The sequence below is a fragment of the Pholcus phalangioides genome, unplaced genomic scaffold (genome assembly GCF_987345545.1).
Source record: "Pholcus phalangioides strain wild (caught in Gottingen) unplaced genomic scaffold, Ppha-v1.0 ptg000003l_1, whole genome shotgun sequence".
Lineage (NCBI taxonomy): Eukaryota > Metazoa > Arthropoda > Arachnida > Araneae > Pholcidae > Pholcus > Pholcus phalangioides.
In genome coordinates, this window is record NW_028301596.1 from 56,897,846 (window position 1) to 56,921,639 (window position 23,794).

Below are 23,794 nucleotides of genomic sequence, written 5' to 3' on the forward strand. Positions count from 1 at the left end.
GTTAGAGCTCGCTCATGCTGTTGCTTGTGTGTAAAGCTTGAATATTTTTGTTACAGTGCGTTTGTCAAGAAATTATGTTGACGATCTTGTCTATTCTGAAATTTCCTTGTATTATGTATAAATATATAACCACCTTCAAATAAATCTGCTACATTTTCTTCTGTTCACAATTCAGGCAGATATGCTAAGCTTTATTAGTTCAAGAGGTCATTTTGACATGAACTGATATTTTTTTCCCCCATCAATAAGATTTTCAAGATAATTTTGCATATGAAGAATAAAATTGAATAGCTTTTTTTTTGTCAAATTTAATCTTTTTTCAGATTCATTTATGAGAAAATTGATTGTATTTTCATTTTATTATATACACTTTAAAAAGAGGAGAAAATGTAGCTCCCTTAAATTTGTCTTGCCGCATGGGCATCTGTCTGCTATAGTTCTGGCTATCAGATTTCAGTTGATTGTCAGTTTTTTTTTTTTAAGATTTTCTCTTTAAAATATACTAGCTGTAATACCCTAATGCTGCCTGGGTTTTTTCTATACACTGGAACCATTAAAGAAGTTACAAACCATTGTAAAGGAATATACGTCTAAAATGTATTGTTTGGGAACCATGGTAATTAAAGTAAACATTGTAAAAGTTATTCATTGTTGAGACTGCAAAAACCATTGTTTTTTGAGTTTTTTACCCAGCTGTGATGAACTTTTAAAGTCTGTCGTTAAATTTTGGTCTTGTTTCGTATACATGTAAAATTTGCCGACGTGCTTAAAATTATGGATTTGTATAGAGCATGCACACAGAAAATCAATTTTATATAACATAAAACTTATATAGACATTAGCAGTTATATCAATATATTTTTGTCCCATGACAGACTAGTATTTGGGTAGATATAGTGAGGAACATTAAATAGGATGAGCTTGCTTCATTCATAGAAGTCTATCTTTGGTAAAAAGAGCCATAAAATGAATTGTTAAGTTTAGTTGCTAGACCCTTGACTGGGTTGAATTCTTTATTACATCATTATTTTAAGATGTTTTTGGCAATGCAAATCCACACATTGTTTATTATTAAAGAAAAAAATGGAATTTCTTGAATATAGAGCTGAATTTTTCAGTGGAGTAACATTTCAAGATATTGGGGGAAACTTGATGCTTTCTATATTTGAGCTTTGTGCGACTTCAATGTCCAAAGTAGATTTAAGGTGGATTAATTTTGAAATTTCTAGGATCAGATTTTGGCTGGAACAATAGGATCATTCTTCACCCCTTTTGGAATTCTATCTATAAATTTAAGAGTACATTATCTTTATAGAATGGGATAATTTTGTGTTCAAACAGCATGTTATATATTTTGTGTTTTGGTATTTTTGAAGAATGTATTTGTACATATGTCAAGTTAATGCTCATTTTATTTTTATGCACCTCAATGTTTTCATTCAGCATTTTATTTAGACAAGCTACTAATTCAACCCTGTTCCAAAAAATTAACTCTGACCTTTTATCCATGTCAGTTTATGCTATATACTTTTCACTTGTTTTTAAGTGCATTTTCCTTATTTATGATTACTAGGGCTTAGATTTTTATGACCTAAAGATAAAATGTTATTGCTGATCTGTTAAACTTTAAATTTAGGTTTTTTAACCTATCAGCAATGATGTTTCATCTTTAGGTCATAAAAAAAATCTGAACCCCAATGGTTGCATATTAGTAAAAAATCCTGCAAAGAATGTTCATACTCTTAATATGTTCTAAGTATAGTCAAATCTGCTTGCATCGGGTATTAGATATATTTGATTTCTTCCCAAAATAATGTATTCCCATTAATATGGAGTTCCAACAATTTAAGTGTCTGGAGTGAAATGCTATCTCTCTCTGAAAATGCCTCAGTTGTTCAGACATTCTTGAGAACACCTGCAATAGAATGAGATGGGGCTTAAAACAGTTGGATATATTAATTTTTACTTCTAATAGCAGAATGTTGCATTGTTTTGCAATGAGCTCTCATCTTATTGAAAATTTTCTGTGCTAAAAATTCCTACGATAATGTTATTTTCACAATTCTTTTCCTACTGAGCTTGTTCTGCAGCAGCACTGACTGTTCTGTGATGTAGGTTGCAGTTTTAGGCATATTCTGCATTGGGGATTTTGATTATAAAAATAAAGGTAAAATTTTATCATTTTAGGTTTGCTATCACGTGGGCATGATAGGGCCATCTTAAGAGCATCATGTGGCCCCCAGGCCAAGTGATTTTTCTGAGGCCCTACCAGGCCGCAAAGTTTACTCTCAAAAATTTCAACCAGATCTCATTTTTGTGAGGCATTTCTTCTCTTGAAGCCAATAAAAAAAAAATATTTGGGAAAGGGTAACATTTTTTTTTTTTTTGCAAACAAGATGCAGCTAGCTAAGTTTTTGCATGTGCCCGAGCAGTAGCACAAAATTTCAAAGCATCCATCACAAACTCTTCCTAACATGTGAAGGGATGTAATTATCTAGAAAAGGATTTTTTCCTATTAATATCTGAGTTCTTTCAAGTTTAGGAAATAGTTTGCCAAATAGGTCAACTTTTTATTGTAACTAAAATGGTGTGATGTGAATCCACAGGTGCCAATGCTTCTGAGTTTTCCGCCTTATTAAAATCTTCCCCGTTCAGAAACCAGATTCATCCAATATTGTTCAGATTTTTCTATAAATATACGGAAATCCTCCAAATTGTGGCTTCACATGAATTAAGAGTCAAGAGAAAGTCCCTCAGTCATTGCAATCCTAGTTTGATCAGGTTTCCTTGAGAGAAATATGGGAAAATTGCTAATTGTCTCCAAATGCCATGCCAAAAGTTTCCACATTCTAACGTTAAATTCACTGAAAAATTGCTAATGGCAGGAAATGCAACACTACTGCAAATCACTGTAGATTGAAATTAATTCTGTTAAAAAAATGTGAAATGTCTCGTATGCAAGAAAAATATTCATAGGCAAATTATAACAAAATTATTTTACCAACTTATAAATTAACTTTAGATTTCATTGAAGAATTAAAATTCAAGAGGCTTTGTTCAAAATGCAGGACATTTTTATTTATTAAAGTTGGGACAGCCAAAACTATATGGGAAAGAATGGGAATGTCCCGGGAAAATGGATTTCATGATCACCCTATGTTATCAGGTTTTCCCTCTTGTTTGCATGGTGTTTTCTTTAGCAGCAAAACATTTTGTCACGTCACAAACTACAGATTTTTCAAGTCTGGGAATAGCCACCTATGTGAATCTTATGGAATTTTTTTAAATTCTATATCTATATTACAATATCAATATTTTAAGATTTTGATCGTTTGCATTAATTTTCTTTTACCTTTGCTTTACGGATGGGGGATTTCACCAATATTATGAAATATGGTTTTTCCATATCTATATTATGCAGAAAATGTAGTTTTTAACACCTACATTCCTATGTATAGGGTGTCCCAGAAGTAGTGCAGTATTTATAATAATCAGCATTGAATAGGCAATAGTATGTAATACGCATAAAAAAAATTGCAATTTCCTTCCTATTATCAACAACAATGTATAATCTGCACTTGCAAATTTCTTTGTTATCTGTGTTACCCCTGAATAAAATCTTGGGGGGCCAACATCCCCCTTCACATTTCTCATTTCTTAAAAAAAGTTGATCTTTCTGCTGGCATCTGTATGCCAACTATTATAGGCTACAGGGTGATCGATTACTTCTCCTTGCCGCATTTTACTGGTGAGCCGTTGATTCTAGAGGCATGCTTCCAATTAAATTTTTCCAAATGCTTAGGAGAAATCAGATACGTCATGTTGCAAGGGCTTGTATAGATATTAAAATAAGAAAAAAAATTAACTTTTTCTTAACTTTTCATGTGGACACCCTGTCCTCAAAAACTCAATTACGAAATAGTTACCTTGTCTCTTGAGACCAAAAAAAAAAAATCTGTTTCCAAGGGCAATATTCGTTGAGATATTTAACTTCAAAATTAGGGGAAAAGTGGGAAAGAACAGTATAAGTCGGAAGAAAGAAGCGTCTGTTATTAGTTATTACTGCTCTTTCTAAATTTTTCAATTTAAATATCTCAAATGTTACTCTTGGATTGTTTTGAGAAACATGGTTTTTTTTTTTTGGGGAGGGGTTGCCTCTGGAGACAGAGCAAGAACTTTATAATTTGGTTTCTGGTGATAGGATGTCCATATAAAAAAATTAATATTTTTATTTTAATAACTATACAATCCCTTGCAACATGAATGATGTATCTGAGTTATATGATTGGGATACTTGAAGTACACCTCTCTCTCTCTAGGATCAAGTTTGCCAGTAAAATGTGACAAGGGGAATTAAGTGATCACCCTGTATAAACCAGTGCTTCTCAAAGTATGCATCATGGTTAGTTGTCTATATTGATGTGCAGGGCCTTAGTGTTTCTTCCCAGGCCCCTCTTGAAAATATTATAAAAAAAACAAGTGTAAATTTTGTGTGGCCCAAAATTCAGAGCAGTGTCCCTGTTGCCCCAGTTTAGTTACGGCCTGGTCATGTGTGCCTGTTTGTTGCTTATGAAGTGATTTTCTATATTATTGTGGAGAGTCGCGATGACTAAAACAAGTTTGCCACAAGTGGCAAAAGTTTGAGAACCACTAATCTATGAAAAAATATTTTTGTGAAATATTTAAAGACATTTTTCCATTTTGTTCTAACTTTGTTTAGAGAAAAAAGTTGCAGATAATATATGCATTAAGGAATTTAGATGTTTTATGCAGTAAAAGTCTTGTGTCTATAAAACATTGTATTCCCAAGTCTTTAAACAACTAAATGTGTGTGCAAAATTTGTATTTGAGTTTTTTAATTAAATCTATCCTATGAAACACAAAAAATCTCATTACAAACTATTATGAACAAAAAATTGTGTATCTAATCTTTTTAAATTCAGAAAAAAAATTAATTTACTTTTATGTGAGCTCATCTGTCAAACTCAATCCATACAAATACAAAAACCACAACAAATAAGATGCACAATGAGGTGGTTGGGAAATAAAAAGGCCAGAAAAATATTGTTGTCAAGTATATATCTAAACCATACCACAAATGCAGCAAACCCAATAAGAGCAATAAAAACCAATAATTATGATGAAGTATAAATATACACACTGCCCATAAAATATTATGGCTGTCTCATCTAAGTATGGATAGCATCTCGATTTATCCCAATAACTTGAATACCCTAAATGCTTGATAGTATTCAAGTTAAGGCTCTGACTTTGCCACCTATAAAATGCTCATTTTGTTGCCATTCAAGCAATTTCTAACAACTTTTGAGCTATATTTACTGTCACTGTCATGCTGGAATATGTGTAAGAGTGGCATGTCACGTCCTAAAGGATGGCGTGGTTACGAAATACATTTTTATAATAAAACCTGTCCCTTGAGTTTTTTTTCCAGAAGGTAAAGAGTACCAACACCATTAGCAGAAAAGCATCCCGCATTTGGCTTTGGGGTTTAACAGTAAGAGCCTATAATACCTTAATAATTACCTCATAACTGCCTGTAATACTTCATATGGTGTAGTTATGTATTACCCCTATTCACACACCTTGGATTGTTTCTCTCGTCAGTAGGAAGATTGGCATAATTCTACTTCTCCCTTGCCCATCCGTAATTATGTTTTTCACTTGGAAGACAACCAACCAAACAAACCATAATGTTCAACCAATGTTTTACAAGTGATACTCACATTCAGTCTGTAATTAAATTCATCAGGTTTTTCACCTAGTGGGCACATTTTGAGGATCTTTCTCACTTTGCGTGCATTTTGATTGTTCTACCTATCCTATCTGTCATCATCTTTGGTTGTATTGAAAGAAAATACTTTTACAGGTACCAGAAATTATTAAACATTGTTCTAAAAATTGATTTGTCTTGAAAAACAATCACTTGAGCTGCACTTCACTCCATATTTAAAGCCTTAATTGCACTTCTCTCCCAAAAAAAAAATCCACAGAATTTTTTGTTTTCGAGCAGTGGTTCTTGGCCTTTTTTACCTCATGGCTCTATTATATTATATTTTCTTCTCACGGTTTCCCTTATCCTACCCAGCACCCCCACTCTCATGCAGGAGCCAGACCTTTTCCGTTTATTGAATTTAGTGAAAACTATAATTTTATAATAATAGACCTTATTTATAGAAACTTTTTATCTCTGTAACCCCAGGCCAGGTACGTATCCAGAAGTTAGGGTTAGCATCCCTCCCAAGAGCAGAATTATATGGGAAAAATGGATCTGTGTAAAATACTGGACGACCCAATGAACCTACACAATAAATAACCTTTCCAGACAGCAATTTTCCATTTAATTTGGGTTAGAGTTCAGTGAACTTCTTTTTTGGTGGGGGGAGAAAAGAATCTATGCATGGCTGTCTCAGCATCATGGACCTCTAGGCAAAGTGATGTTTTAGGGGGCTTTTTCTTCATTGCAAGTAACCATAACAGCTTACATATTTATGCTCGAAAATCGTACCAGATTTTATGTAGGCTTCCTATGGACATGAGGCCTCCAAGTCATCAGCCAAGTTAAGATGGCAGAGGTTCCATGGGCTGCTGGATTCTGAAAATAGCGACATTCCCCCTATATATTTCACTTGAAAGCTTTATTTCTTCACATCTCTGAGTTCTCCCCCACCGCTTGCCGTGGCTCCCCTTTTATCTCATTTTTACCCCTATGCCCCTTAGAATGTTCCAGGATCACAAGGGAGCTATATGGTCCCAGGTTGAGAACCACTGTTTTAGTTTTCATTATGCGTTCTGCATAACCCTACCATAAAGTCTTGGGAGAGGGGGAAAGTATTAATTACTTCCATATTTGGTCAAACTGTATTTGTTAAAACACTTGTGATCCGTCCAAAAACAAAAATTAGACAATAAAAGCTCACTAATCCCAAACAAATTTCAGCTACAGGTGGCAATAAATATTTCTTCTGCTTTACATATGTCATGGTCAGGGCAGTGCATGTAAATAAGTTGGGGCTACAATCATTATTGCATTTGTCAAAAAGACTTTTGATCATTACTGTACATGCATAGGCAGAGATAGACTTGAAGGACTGGGAGCTATGGTAAAGATTGTGTCAATCTATATGCACACATACATATTGTCACCCTCACAAATCTTTGATGGGGCAATACCCCCCCCCCCCCATCTCCATATATACATTACCCAAATAAGTGTGGGGCTGATGGCTCCAGCCATGGGGCCCAATATGATTCTAATTTTTTTTTTTATAAATTCACTGTAATCACAGTATCTTTTGCTTGTCAAAGATATCAGCCTAGGGGCTCCTGCTCCAAGATTTTGGGGGGGGGGGGGGAATTAGACATGGTTTTATAATTATAGCTTGTAATCTATGAATTATAGGCAGGAAATTGCATTAGTTTTTTTTTGTAGTGATTAAGATTCTCAAACCATATGAAACTGGTATTTATTCAGCGATATTGCCAGGCTATTTGTGCACAGTTTCAGTGAAAGTGATTTATGATGCACTCCTGGCTCACATATATTGTTCATCCTCAATTAACAATATTGCGCGCGCGCGCGTTACGCACTTCCAATTGTTGCTATTGGTGCAGTGTTTATTCATGGGGAAAAATTTTGCAAAATTCACAAGGTGCGTTATAACTGTTATTCTAATTTTCCTGCTCTGATTTCCATGGCTTTTAAATAATTTTGCATACATCCCTCAATTAACAATAAATACTTTTTTGTGTGTGCATATGTATTTATATTAATTTTATGAAATCTTAAAATCTTTTTCTATGTTTAATTGCAGATTCCTGGAACACTGGATGAAAAATTCAAGACGAAGCAAACGGAAAGTGAGCAGAGTGTTCAAATGGAACAGTGTGCGAATAAGATGCCGCTCTTATGTGGATCTATGAGCACTGTGTACTGAAATCTTGTGTATTTTATTCCCCCCTGTATATAAGTGTTTATTCATGTTAAACAAAATCCAAGTATAAAAATTATGTATCATAAAATTTTTATTCCTTTCCACATTTTAATAAGAGCGAAATACATCTTCCATATGTGAATATGAGGTCTGTCCAAACAAACGAAAATTTCAAAATAGCCTATAAGCAACTGTTTACTTGTCTTTACTAATGCGATGTAAATAGATTTTTTCCAAAAAAAAGATTTATTGCATTATTAACTAATTCTACATCAGTTATTTGCCTGAATGTTTGGCGACTGAAAGTTAAACATACAATGATGCAGCAAACTGCTTATTTCTTATAAAGATCACCTTTATATGCAGGGTTCATAGCGATCTGGAGTCAGGGAAAAATTCCATGATGGGGAAAAAACAAAAATCAAAATTCAGAAGATTAAAATTTTGAATTATATTTTTGGGGGGTTTTGGTCAGGGAAATAATCAAGCAGATTTGGCTGAGAGCCCTCATGTGGCGCTAATAAGACAACAAGCGAGAATCAATCATTGATGACTTATTTTGAAAAAAGTTTTTTTGGACGAACCTCCTACATAGACATAACTGTTAAAAAAATCTATTTCCCTCCCCTCGAATCATCGCAGCTTGAAGAAATTAACAATTTTTTGATTTGATTGACTTGGGTGCCAAATGTATTCGCAGCTTAAGTTATATCATCAAAAGCTGAGAGATATATGGAACGAACTGATATTTATATATACAGATCCATATATATTCATTAATTTGATAATTTTCGGTAAATTTCTAATCAAAGGTGTTGAATATTTCAGTACGAAATGTAAGGCTTGTAGCAAGAAGGGGTTAGCTTAGCTTCGTTTCTGACACTTGGGTCAAGTTCACTTTCTTGTTTAAAAATATATGTATTTCTTTTGTTTCATGCTAGGTAAAGGTGACCAATGGTTAGTTCCTGTCAAAGGCGTCAAAATGGGGGGGGGGGGAAACACAAATGAGGGCTGAAAGTCCTGTATATACAGAACTCAAGCACTTATGCAGGAGGGTGAGTGGTGCGGTGCATTGCGTTGTATATCCATTAATTATTAAGGGGGGGAACCTTAGCCCTTCTCTAGTAAAATTTATTGGGGATGTCTCAAACTGCATTATCCTCCAGGTTCCAGCACCTGTTTTTCTCAATGGACAGAATTTACACCATCGTAGTATTGGGGGCAAAAAAAGACTCTCCTTCTTGACATAGTTGAAGAAAAATAAAGCTCACCCCCACCTTCTTGCTGCCAGCTTTTCAATTTTGAAATCTATTCTGACCATACAGATTACAACAATCAAGGGTATCGCTGTGAGGGTTTGATTGTACACATTCAAAATAGATGTATCTTGATTTGTTAGGGTCAGTGTCTAAAGTCTAGTATCTTCTCAAAGTGGCTAGTGTCTGAATTTGGGGCAATCCACTTTGCAAGACAAGTGTGGACTTGAACTGCAACAGATTGAGTGTTTTTCATGTCCAGCCCATGCATTTTTTATGACAAAATTGCCTGTTGACTCAAACTTGTGCACTATTTCAAAATGTGTTTGGAAATGATAATACTCTGATGTTGTATCTGAATTGATTTTCAATTCTGTATAGAATCGCATACCCTGATATTCATAACATTATAATCATTGGGTTTAAAGTTCCGCATTGCTTATTTCTCTGCCTATCAAAAATACTGATTAAAGCCTGGGGGGATTTCCACAATGTGTTGCCAGGCCCATCTCAATAGCATCACAAGTCTTTCTGGGTGAAAGTTATCCTCAAAGTGTTGCGGCGAGCCAGCGACATTTATGTATTCCTGTTTGGTTTTTCGTTTTCAGAATATTCTGGGCTACAAATTAACATTTGTAGGGTCATATCGACAAATTGTGGGAGCCCTTTATCGGCAGAGTAATGGATTGGGAAGGGGGGGGGGGGGCTGTGTGTTTCTCATTCTTTATAAAGTGATCCCCCATTTACATAAAAAAACTTATATCGCATCACCTGAACAGTACATTGTATGAATGGTGGTCAAAGCCATCTGCATCTATAAATGTAAACAAACATGGCAGTTCGTTCATGTTGAAAGTGTTCTTTTATATGTGTTTGATCGTAAGACAGCTGGTAAATAATACAATGGGTATACTATGCCAGCCATATTTCATGGCGAAAACTACAGAAAATCGGGATCTCCATATACCAGAAAATACAGGACATCATTAGTTTTAGGTAAAATTCCTTATTGCCTTGAAGGAAATTGAGGGTTTCTATAAATCTGTTAATTAGAATTTCACGAAAAGGCCCAGTAAGTAGTATTCAAGGAAGCATCACGTTGAAAAAAAGGCATTCCTTTAGAATAGTTGGACAGCAAATGATGATGAAGAATACAGGAATGTCCCATAAAATATGGTCACATTATATGTTGATTCTTAGCATGGTAATTTTTTTTCGCCATAATAAGTATTTTTGCCGGAAAGTAAATTGAGGAATTTTCATAAGAAAATTACGGGTTTTTATTATCTGAAGGTTGGCACACACACACACACACACACAGGTCTTTACATATATGTCAGTCTCGTAGCATTAAACGAGTATGTACACCAATACGTTGAAAATTTCAAGATCAGAAAAGTCTTATTTATATTTTAAAGTGTTTTGGTTTTCTTGTCCAAGCCTGGTATATCAAAACTTGACGAAACTGAAGCTCTTCAACTTTGATCTTGTTTTGGGAAAGCAAATTCAGTCACAATTTAATTCGTCAGGCAGAAGCTGAGAAACTAAAAAAAATGCAATATAATTCATTAAAATTGTACATTTTGATTAACTCCCTCATTTAAGCCCTGACTGACTTGAAGGTTCCTAGGCAGAGCAGGCGATAGCACAGTCCCCATGACTGTGAGGATTAAAAATCGTTGGTTAGTGATTATATATTGAAATTTTGGGACTCGGAAGCCTCCTGTGAATCAAGTTGTGGTGGTGACCAATAGCTTGAGAATCCCTGCCTGTAAGTGGATTTTGATATGACTCATTTGGGAAGTCCCCTGCAAATGAAGTTTGGGTCAGTAATTCGTAGCTCAAGAGACCCTTACTGCAAGTTTACTTGAACGGCCCTTTTCGGATGCCTCTGTAAATCACTCTGGGTTGCGACCTATAGCTCATGAGTTCCTGTAAATCTCAGAAGGTACCCGTAATCTAGTTAAGCCCCTGTAAATCTAGTTTGGGTCAAGACTCGTAGCTCAAGATTCCTGGCTGTAAAAAAATTTGCACCATCCATCTTGGATGTTCCTGCAAATCAAGTTGTGACCCATAGCTTGAGTCCTTGCCTGTAATTGAATCTGTACAGCCCAAGCCCATATCTGAAGACCATGCAAATTAAGTTTGGACCATGAGTCATAGCTCAAGAAACCCTAGCTGTAAATGGATTCGTACAGCCATTCTTGGAATCCCCTGCTAATCAAGAATCCCTGGCTGAAAGTGGATTTATGAAACCCGTATCGGAAGTCCCTGCAACACAAGCTAGGGTCGCAACCCATGGGTTAAGAACTCCTGATTTAAGTGATGTGCTGAACGCAATGAATCTTTTTTATCTGATGTATCTCCCGGTGAATACTGTTATTTCTTGTCATGTTTTCATTTCACTTATATTCGCAGCTTGAAAAAAATGTTGAATTATAATGGGAAAATTTTTTTGTGATAACTGTTGCAAATTGTGCAATACATGTATATCAATCTACTATAAGTAGTCTGACGTCTATCTATTCCGCAGCATATTAGCAAAATATTTTAGCGCTTGAGTTTCTGCAACAGATCTGAATTGCGCTGTGTTATGCTTTAAGTGTCAAATTATTTTGTTTTTTATATGTGCGAAGTAGCTATACTGGAATTTTTTCTTTTGTTTTATCAATTTTTTTTTTTGCACAGAAATAATGCATTTGTGATATTGTTATAACTGTTCAACCCTATTTATTTTGTTTCGCTCTTTCTTGGCTTGTGGACTTATCTGTTCATTGTGTTATAGTTAATATATGTATTCAAGACGTTGCATATACCGATTATATATATATATTTTATCTATTAGGATATTTAGTGTAAGGATTTTATTTATATGGAGATCGATGGAAGAATTTCTTGTAACTTAGTTTCGATTTTTTTTTTGTCAATTGTGGTTGTTATTTTTAGTTATAAATAAATTTACTTGTTTTTTTTGTTAACGATTGTTGTTTATTTTGGATCATATCACGTTTTTGTCTCTATTTCTGTGATATTATTCTCAGTTTAATGTTTCAAGAGTGTTGTTGCATTGCTTTGAGAAATGTCTGTTATATGCACATTGCTGGAGTTAAATTTCTAATGTTATAGTAAATTTTTTTTCTAGTTCAGTACAGCGTGGTATTAAATAAACTGACACTACACAGACGTATGAAGCGCCCATTCTGGTAGAGGTATTTTGACGAAACGTGGTATATAGGATGTATGGACCATGGGGGGGAAAAGATTCAATAAAAAAGTTGTTTTTGATAACCAGGTGAAAAAGTGGCACTTTTTATTGGTTATATTTTTCCAAGTCACTTATACATATATGTACCAAGTTCCAATGAAATACGTCTACCGTAATGGGTGCTACATAGGTCATAGTAGTGTCAGTATACTTAAACTGACCCTAGGAAAAAGATAACTGCGATAAATAAGCTCGTATTTTTCACCTGGTGGTCAAAAATTTAACTATTTTTTATTGAATCTTTTTTCCCCAAATGATCCTATATACCAAGTTTCATCAGAATGGGTGCTACATGCATCTGAGTAGTCTGTTTATTTTTAGCCACTTTGTATCTTGTTCTGTTTGATAAAATGAATAGTCAAGGTGCTGAGAGCGTTTTGGTGGAGGATTGGAATTTTTTTAAATACTATTTTTTCATTCAAAGAATGTCTTGTGTTGATTTACATCTTGAGACTTACCATCATAGGTGAAGCGATTGTGTAATTCTTCGAAGCTAGAGTTAGATCCGCCAGAATGAGACTAATCATTTTCCAAAAAAGAACTGTTGAATAATAGATGGCACTCATTCTCATTGGTTTTGAGGGTAGATTTTGTAGACAATTCTTAAATTATATGACGGTCTCCATTTCTGGCATTTCAATTTCTATGAGGTAAGATTTCTGGATTTAAAAAAAGCCATGGTTCAGAAGAATTGACTCCCAAATACCGTACATATCCGCTATTGACTCTCGCCTGCACCAGAATTATTTTCTTAGCTGTCCAAGTTGTGATCGAAGATTGCACCAACTGGTGATCCAGGTTGAAGTTGTGATAGTACGTGAAGTCACAAATTTTAAAGATTTATTGGGTTTTTTTTACTAATTACCAGAAAGTTTAGTTTCAATTTTAGTTTTTCAACAAGCCTTACAGATCATATTGACTACACTGTAGAAACCCAGACTCTGTAGCTAACTTGACTACACTGAAGATGTAGACAAAAAAAAAAAATCATACTCCCTCTCAGGGCCGCAACTAGAACGTTGGTCAGCTGGGGCAAACACACATTTTGGCGCCCCTTTGTAATGTTGACGGAGAGATTAATAGATGAAATTTGCATCCCCTGATCTGACTCCAGACCTGTCCCTGTAGTTGTGGCTCTGCACTGAAACTCCTAATCCCGAAATCTTATTTTAAATGTTAAGGGTCACAGGCTGACGGGAGAAAAGAGGGGTGACACCTGCGTCCCCCGAACTTGCCTCCACTGGTAAGTCGATTTTGGGAATTATTTCCCCTCTTGCCCTGCTGGATCTGGGTAAGATGGCGTCGTCATTAGGGGTTGGGGACCAGAACCCCCCCCCCCCCAGCTACGGCCTTGACCCATGGATTAACTCAAATGCCATGCCACCTACCTCTGTAAGCGGCGCATTTGTGTAACGTCATGACCGACAGCGCTAATTCCAAACAAACATGAGCTGCGCGAAATTGTAAAGGAAAACGCCATAGGACGTAGGTGAGTCTATTTAAATTATTTTTCTAAAAAAATATGATTAAATAAGACTTGTGAGCTGTTGAAATGGAAACTTCAAATTCTCGTGGCCCCAGTTGCTGGCCAACTGGTACCATGGAAACAGTTTCTGCCAGATGTCCCTCTATCACTATCATCATACCCTAGAGCCACCATAGCAGATGTCATGTATCGACAGATATTCTTTAAGCACAGGGGTAAGTACAACAAGTACTTCCCCATATATACCGACGGCTCCAAGATCCCTAGGCATGTCGGTTGTGCCTACATTTGCTGTCAGGAGACATCTTTCAAACTACTTGACACATTTTCTATTTATTCTGCAGAACTGTACGCTATCCTTCAGGCTCTACGTCATGTACGACACAAACGCCACCGACGATGCATAGTTTATAGTGACTCTCTCAGCGCATTGCAGGCACTGTGTTCCTTCACTTTCCACGCACGTCCATTCATTCATGCCATTTTTCATGAACTACATTACCTCACTCATCACGGTACCACAGTAAAATTTTACTGGTTACCAGGTCATATAGGAATACCAGGCAACGAGAAAGCAGACACCGCAGCTCGAAAAACATTGACAATCTTTTGGTCCCTGCCAGTGACCACTCCTCAATGCTCAGAGAAGTGATGTATCGCCGGTGGCAGGTTCATTGGAACAATAAAATTAACAATAAACTACATGCTATCAAGCCTATGCTTGGCCATTGGCGTTCGAGCTGCAGGACTAACCGAAAGAAGGAAGTTTTGCTTGCCCGGTTACGCATAGGACGCAGTCGCCTCGCGCAATCATATTTGTTATTACGAGAGTCAACCAGTGTGCTAACATTGCCAAATTCCATTGATCATTGCTCATGCTTTTACTTGTTCGCATCATTTTATAACCGCTTTTGGTCAGAATCATCTTTCACTTCGTGACATTTTATCTGACCATTGCAATACATCTCATATTTTTAAATTCATCAAAGCCATTGATTTATACGGCAAATTATAGTTTTTACAATTCAAACGTCATAACAAGGATAGTCTTGTTTTCTTTTTGTATGGACATTTTTTTTTTTGGCGCAGCTTGACCTAGATGGTCCTTACGCCAATGGAAACAATCAATTTATCGGTCAAACATGCATTGTTAAAAATATATGAATAATTTTCCTCTAATTAGCTATGAAAGCTTTTTATTTCTCGCACGCTATCTGTTAAGTTGTATTTATCCTAGTATCCATGCAGTCGATTCCTGCATTAAATCACGAATCCACCTTCAATCATTGAATAATGATTCAATCGAACAAATTGTCTTCGGATAATTTTTTTTCCTCTATGAAAAATGATGTGTTTTCTGCCTGATTATAAACACTTTCACAATGCCCGAGATATTTTCTTTCGTTATAAAGGAATTCCAGGATTATACATTGTTCCTATATTAACTTATCTGGGGGATTCGAAAAGTGTTCGTTAAAACGAGATTTATTCGTTAAAACGGAATTCGACTAGATACTAAAGTGAAAACTAATCGCAACTTCGCTTAGGCCAGGGCCCCTGGTCACTTTTTACGGGCCCTTCTATGGTTAATTTATAGCGTGAAAACCAAAAAATGAGATGTCCCGGGCCCCAGGGCTAGAGCCCTGTCAACCCCACCCATGGAGGGCCATGGCTCCTCAATCCGTGGCTCTCTGAGCTTTTTGCAGAGGCTCGCCGACCATTTTTAGAAATTAGCTACCTTACATAGAAAAAAAATTAAATTCCAAAAACAAGAAAATAGTTCAAAAAAAGCTCTGACCACTGAGAGATCTATATTGCAGTATTTAGTTAGAACTGTGAGAGATGCTTTCCGGAATCAATATTAATGAATTTGAAACACTAAAGGGGATCGTCGGGGGACCCTATGATTTTATACACGCCACGTATTTCGAGAGGCCAAACTCTGCATCTAAAAGGTAGGTATACATAATTACAGAATATATAAAAAGTCTTAATGAAATAAATCATTTTTAGAACTATTGCAAAAAAATAATTTTAGTACTAATGAAAAGCAATAATTGCAAAACTGCAGATACAAATCAGAATTATTTGAGAATAATTTTGGAATTATCAAGCGTAATGAATTACGAAAAAATTAGGAGTTTTTGAAAGAAATAAGTTCATAATTGATGAAAATTTAAAGTAAGAGTAATTAATGGAAGGAAGTTATTTGAAAATAAATAAAAATTCAAATTTAATGAAATCTATTCAGAGCCATTACGTTAACAGATACCGTGCGAGAAATAAAAAGCTCAAGTCTTATTTGATTATATTTTTTTTAGAAAAATAATTTAAACAGAGACACCTATACGTCCTATGGCGTTTTCCTTTATAATTTCGTCCAGCCCATGTTTGTTTGGAATTAAGATATATGAAATTGAGAAGATAGATGAATTAATTCATATACATAAAGGGGTTCTATTTGGAATCGGCGCTGCCTGTCGTGACGTCACCACTAATACGCCCTATAGCAAATCACCAGCAAGTGCTTTTGGCAGTTTACTGAGCTCGTTTATTTGTGATGGAAGCACTTTAAAACCAGCTTTGAAAGCTTTCTACGTTATTCTACCAAAATTCGATTGTTTAACCTTTTCTTATCTAGTTTCTGTATCTTCTGACAGTCTTGTATTCTAAACTCATGTATACAAGATATACAGAAGACTGGATGCTGTGAAGATATTTATTATTTGAGATGTTAATTTTTTAAGGGAGGAAAAAACTCTCTGCCTCTACCGGGAGTCGAACCCGGGTCCCTCAATTGCCGGACGAGTGCTCTGACCACTAAGCTACAGAGGAGATAGAGATTTTCCTTCGCTAGAGCGTGTATATGCCGAACGGAACCGTGCAATGGACGGTGAAACCGATCAGCTAATAGCTCATGGACGACGAGCCACCAGAGGGCTATATATATATATGACATCTACCGGGTTCGACTCCCGGTAGAGGCAGAGATGAATTTTTTCCTTCCTTAAAAAATTAACATCTCAAATAATAAATATCTTCACAACATCCAGTCTTCTGTATATCTTGTATTAACAAGTGGAGAGCGACATTCATGTCATATAAACTCATTTATCGCACTGTCTCCCTTTAAAAAATGTTCTCCGCACCCTCCTTGCTAATCCAATCCATAGGATTCCTTATTGTATTTGTAGCTGATACAACCCCTTCCCCCACCAAAGGAAAGAAGCAGACTTTGGGAGATACTGCTTTGAGAATTGTCCTGTGTGGAAAAACTACCAACTATCATTACGGCAAAGCAGCAAGTTTAATTCCTCTGAAATGGTGGTTGTCATAACCGGTCCATTCAGCGGGGCTTGACTCACCTTTGATCCCTAGTCACCATGGCAATTAAAAATTCACGATGCCAAAATTTTGTGTGACTAAATTGGAATGTGAGGGGCAACGTGTGAGAATTGAAATTTGTGGTTTCTACCAGCATTGTAAAAGGTCACCAGTGTCCAGAAACCCCTAAAACATTATTTTCACTGCTTTTCCGGGGGGATTTTTGTCGTCTAGAAAATTTGACTGGGCCCCTAATTTCTTTTTTCCAATTTGTCAAACCTACCTTGCATTCACCAAATGTGTATCAGAACATGTTTATTTCTACTCTAATTATTGGTATGGCCAGAGCCGTTTCAAGAACTTTAGGGCAAGTTATGTTCATTTGGGGGGGGGGGGTGTTGCTATCCTCCAGCTTATTACATAGCCAATTCTATTCTTCTGCTTAGAGGACTATGTCACTTGTCAATTCGGATGAGGGCGCGGTAGCCCGGTCGATAAGATGCTCGCCTAAAGTACCAAAGGATGTTAAGAGGTGTCGCGAGTTCGATACCCGGTTCGTCCTTGTCAGAAAACTTTCTTGACACAGGGGTACAACAAAAAAACGGCGACTTGACCGCAGCAAAAAACTGCTACCGCAGGGAGTCCCCCATCGAGGGGTTAGCACACCAACCTCTCGATGAGTATAAAAAACAAGCCTGCCGTTCGGAATCGGCAATAAATTGTAGGTCCCGGTCTAATTAGCCCTCGTGTGCAGAAAATGACCGTGGTGCGACAAAAATGATCTAAATGATCAATTCGGATGATTATTTTCTAGAAGGGAAACCAAATATGAAAGTGCTTAGTCGCTGACGAGTGATTCTTGATGCGCAATCGCTAACCTAAAAGAATAGAATCGTCCTATGTGCCATCACGTGATGTAGCCAAGTCTCAGCTCCGTGCTTGGAGGACTACCTACTAGCAAGAGTGAGGTCATGTTTCTCAGCCCGATGGATGAAAGAAAGACATTTTTTCTGGATATTATGGTGCGATGAACTCGGAAAGTAAAGTCAACTCAACTTGTCTCCCGATCAAACCCGCTACACTCTGCCTCTACTTCGGCTCCTTACGCCACAGTGTGCGTGAATAAGGAAGAAATTGGTCGACGCGACCCATCAGTATAGAGCACGCTTGTCCTGTTTGCAAAAGGACTGGGTTTGATTCTTGGTGGAGACAAGTTGACTTTATGGCGAGGTGAATTCGGAAAGAAATTTCCAGAAAAATGTCTTCTCTATACCTATTCTTGAAAATCATAGGATAGCTTCATGTTCGTGAGATCTGGTACTATGTGTCTGAGGGTGCTTGGTTGAGCCCATGTGTCAAGATGGGACTGGGTATATCGTAAACCAGAATAAAGTTGTCTACAAAAGAGAGCAAACTCATCTGACACATTGGTCATTCGTTGCAATACATTTGTCTTCATCGCCAAGAAATCTGGACATTCGGTGCCAAACAGCATGGCATTTTCATGCTTTATCCCCCCCCCCCCCCAAATCTTTTTATTTGAATAATTTTAGCAAAACCGCAAAAAAAAGTATCATTCATTCCCCAAAGCAGAATGTGTTGCCTTGTTCTGCGACTAGCACCTCGGCTGACTGGAAATGTTCCGCAGTAAAAATCGCCTTTAAATTCTTCCAGATTGTTCTGCGACGTACGTCACAGATTATGGCACATTCTTCTTTAAGGGGGGGCATTTATTTGAAGGAAATAAATTCTTCCACCCAGCCTCCACAGGCATACAGCAAAGTGGATCCAACGCAAGAGACAGTACACATAACTACAATCAGTGCTGCGGTTGGGTCCAAGATGTCAGACTTGTCCCTTTTCCGACACATCACCCTGGATTCGCCGCTCCATTCGAATATGAAGTCTGCCTCTGCTCCATTCGAATATGAAGTCTGCCTCTGCTCCATTCGAATATGAAGTCTGCCTCTGCTCCATTCGAATATGAAGTCTGCCTCTGCTCCATTCGAATATGAAGTCTGCCTCTGCTCCATTCGAATATGAAGTCTGCCTCTGCTCCATTCGAATATGAAGTCTGCCTCTGCTCCATTCGAATATGAAGTCTGCCTCTGCTCCATTCGAATATGAAGTCTGCCTCTGCTCCATTCGAATATGAAGTCTGCCTCTGCTCCATTCACAGCTGAAGATGCTTGCCTCTGCTCCATTCACAGCTGAAGATGCTTGCCTCTGCTCCATTCACAGCTGAAGATGCTTGCCTCTGCTCCATTCACAGCTGAAGATGCTTGCCTCTGCTCCATTCAAAGCTGAAGATGTCTGTCTGCCTTTGATCCATTCATAGCTGAATATGTCTGTCTGCCTTTGATCCATTCATAGCTGAATATGTCCGCCTTTATCCAGAAAATTTTTGTCCCGTAAAATATGGGACTATCAAATGAACTTACACAATTCGCTCCTCCCGTCCCATAATCTTGGATTCCGGCCTGCATAGAGGTAGTTTTTCTTAAATTTCATGTATCACTTTTTTTTTTGGTAATCGTAACAATAATCACGAGAATGCAAAAATTTTGAATCAAGAACACAAATGGAGCTTTATCTATCTATCCAGATCATTCGTATAACAAGCATAGACTTAAGATATAATTAAAGATAGTATAAGACTTAAGATAGTATTATTACTCTGTGATAACAAGTATGTGTTTCACGAGCAATTCTCTTCAACGACAAATGACCACTATTGCCTTTCAAGAGTAATGCATGTCGTAACATTTTCGTTGTTTCTGTATTTCGATTTATTTTTCGTGTAATTACACCGTATTCATTATTCTTTCAGAACTGCGACGTGCATCGTTCGAATGAAGATGCTCTACTGACTGTGCCAGAGCATCTCTAGTCCTTAACGACTGGCTGGTATTTCATTGCGTGCTGAAAAGATAGAGCGAGAACCAACAATTGCTTTTTGTAAGCAACAACATCCAAAGTCAAATTTTTATCGAAAGGAGAAAAAAAGTAATTTATACTATCGAAAAGTTGTGCCATAGAGAGATATTTTAAATGACCGTTGATTGTAACAATTTTTTAAGAAAAGCACACGATGTTCTCTATTGTGATAACAAATGACATTTGAGATAAAAAACGTAGCGAGAAATATGTTCTCGAAATACTATTTGCTCATTTTAAAATGATTTTAATGAATGTGACTCATTTTTTTGGTTTTTTTTTTACATATTATACGTATATGAGCTGATTTTTGTGTCGTCGGTGGAGATTTTTATCGTTTTAAATTTCATCTTTTTTTAAAAAATATAGTCGCATCGATTGTTCCTGCATGTACTAAAAGCTTTATTTTGAAAAAGGAAATTGTCCGAATATAATGTGTTCTCTGTGATGTTTATTTATTGAGAAAACTCAGTGGAAAGCAATAAAATGATTTTTTTAAAAATACATTTATTGCGTGGTTGTTTTTTTTTAAATTAAAAATTATGAATTTTATCCGATCTGTGTGTTGCAATATTGAACAAGACTACTTGCAAACTCTTGTTTGTTGGTTAATTCTTATTTCAAACCTGCAACACACGGCCGCAACTAGATGCTTGGTCACCCGGGGCTAGCGCGCATTTTGGCTCCCCTTGTAATGTTGAAGGTAAGGTTTGAGAATGAAATTTGCGCCCCCTCTGGTCCGGGGCACGAGACCCCCCCCCCCACCTGATCCCCGTAGTTGCGGCCCTCGCAACACAATACGTATCTTATTCGTTAACTCATTGCTAATTTGTTGAATCGGAACTATTGCAGCACCTACTGGACACAACAGACACATTCCATACTGAAACAAATCGCCTCTACGGCACTAAATGTGATTGCGAGCAGTCGCGGAAGGATACATTACAAAGAATAAAAACCCTGTGTATATAATAAACTGTTTAGAAAAAATTTGAGGGATAGGGCATAATGTGAGGGGGGCGTCGTAACCCAGGTCGATAAGATATTCGCCTGAAGTACCGAAGGATGTTTGGAGGTGTCGCGAGTTCTCGATACCCCGTTTGTCCTCGTCAGAAACTTTCCTGACACGGGTACAACAGAAATGGCGACATGACCACAGAAAAAGATTGCTACCGCAAGGAGTTCCATATGGGGGGGGGGGGGGTGTTAGCGCACCAACGTCTAGATGAGTATTTAAAAAAAAAGATGTCGTTTTGGGATCTCGGCAATAAATTGTAGGTCCCGGTCTAATTAGCCCCCGTGTGCAGAAAATGATCAAATGTAATGCTAAGGTGCTCATCTTATGTGGCCCACTCTTCAAAAGTGATCTGTAAATTGTAAATGTATAGCAAGCTGCTGCTGTTCCCAGACAGCAACTTTGTCCTTTCGGCGCAGGACAAAGTTTTCCCAACTATAAATGAGATGCTTACATTTGTGGAACGTAATATTACAAAAAAATAAAAACCGCATATAACAACTTCACGTACAAGCTTTTGGCAACAGATTTGGATCTATATTTGACGAATCGGTGATAAGTCTCTGGTAGTCTCGTCCTAGAGAATCCGACTAACTTGGATAAGTTGCCATCTGGTGGCAGTGTCAGCAAGCTTTCGCTTGAATTATGTCTGGCTGTACATATACGGTCCTTTCAGTGCATACAAGGAAAGATTGAGATATTCGTTGCTTTTGTAGTCTAGGGCGGTCACACCCTGCAAGTGAGAGGGTATGGGTTAGATTTCCCGCAAAGAAGGGCAGGTGAATTTTCTCTTTCCTAAATTCATCTTCGCATCAGCTAACAGTTAAAAACCTTCGTATTCATAGCAGAGACATCATCCTCGGACACCGTATTTTCACTCTGTGAAAACTGGTACAGGGCAATTTTTAAACGCTTTTTGAGCATTTTTAAAATTGGAACCATACCTCTACAACGGACGGTTGAGGGTTGACGAGATAAAGACTGTGCTAGCACTTACAGGACACCTTTTATATCTAAACTATATAAAAAATACAGCAACCCAATAAGAGCAATACAGTGGAACCTCCTCTAACGGACACTTCTCTGATCCCCGGTCCCGTGGAATAGAGCTTTAATGCATGTTACTGCATTACTGTACTATTACAGCTGTTATAGTGGACACTCTCGATATTGGGAAAGTAAAAGAAGGCAGACTAATTTTTTTTCAATTTCTTATTAATTTTGATCATAAACCGAGAATTTATGATATCCAACTACGATTATGTTCAATCCCAAGCTCCTGTTGGTAAATATCATAAATCGTCAATTAATTACTTAACTGAACATAAATATGGTCGAGGATGGGGGAATTTTCGAATGTTAATGTTGATTTTGTTTGTTGAAACGTGCCAAGAAAGCCAACATTACAAGATTGATAATGTGTTGTTACGAATGTGTGTGTGTGTTTTTTATCTTCACTCTTAGTTTATTTTTTAACGCGAGAATCATAGGGACACTAAATCACAGGGCAAATTAAAATGTGTGCTAATAAATGCCAGGAGCTTAGGTAATAAGAAAGACTTTTTAGAAACTGATAGCTGTGGAGGGCCTGGATCTCAGCCATTACGGAATCTTGAGCAAGCGAAGGGGATGAATCATTCTTATACATCTCGGGATACGATACTTTTTTGAGAAATAAGATCGGATAGGAAAGGGGGTGGAGTGTTGCTTTACGGGAAATCATGTTTGTAGGCTAAAGAGTAACGTGCGGAGAAGTGATTAAAACTATATATGGGTTGAGCTTGAAAACAAAAGACGTCATAAACTTATTGTTGGGGTTTGTTATAATCCACCGAATAAGGATCCAAACTCCATCGCCAAACTTCATGATGAAATTTCCTACATGTGTAAGCATAAGAGGGTTGTCGTATTAGGGGATTTTAATTACCCGGATAATTCAATTACTCTGTTTTGAGAGAAAGGTTAGAGGGAGTTTTCAAACACACCGGTTGGAATCAGTCGGGGTGGTAAATCAATGGGAAGAATTCAGTACAAAGCTGTCCTCAGTTTTGCACAACGTCATACCCTTTGCTCGTAAAAAACGTGCTTATACATCGCGCCCCCTTTGGTTCACGGACAGCGTGCGTAATGTTTATCTTGAAAAGAAAAGAGCATTCTGAGAGTATAAAAGCTGACGAAGTACTGATAAAAAAAAGTAGTTAAAAGCGATAAGGGATAGTGTAAAAAATGTGAATCTAGGTTGGCAGATCTTGAGCTTTTCCAGCATGACGCAGGTCTTTGATCACTTGCTTATATCTCTTCATTGAGACAGAGCGGCGGTCCATGTTCTGGTTAGGAGAAGGAGGTTCTCTTGAGCCATGATTTCATATACAGTATTCATTAAGGAGAAGTCGGCATTCAGAAAAGGCATAAAATTGTTTCAGAATGCGCAGAAAAATGCCAAAAATATCCATGAAGAAATATGGACACACTAAACAAAAATTGATGAAAGAAAAATACATAATACCAAAATTAATGAAAAACATTTTCATAATTAATTGAAACAATTCCGGAATTTAT

General features: G+C 37.0%; 1 protein-coding gene across 7 annotated transcripts in view; it reads left to right on the forward strand.

Moving 5' to 3' along the window:
• Positions 1-20,726, forward strand: part of Pfrx (6-phosphofructo-2-kinase/fructose-2,6-biphosphatase) — a 72,669-nt gene extending 51,943 nt beyond the window's left edge. For 3 of the 7 annotated variants that reach the window (XM_089251054.1, XM_089251037.1, XM_089251046.1), the window contains exon 14: positions 20,114-20,726. In XM_089251054.1, the coding sequence (XP_089107180.1) occupies positions 20,114-20,173 (60 nt within the window). In that variant the 3' untranslated portion in view covers positions 20,174-20,726. Of the gene's footprint in view, positions 1-7,832; positions 12,182-20,113 lie in introns of those variants that run through there. The other 4 variants (XM_089251028.1, XM_089251019.1, XM_089251060.1 and 1 more) reach the window with 3 other exon arrangements.
• The last annotated feature ends 3,068 nt before the right edge of the window (positions 20,727-23,794 follow it).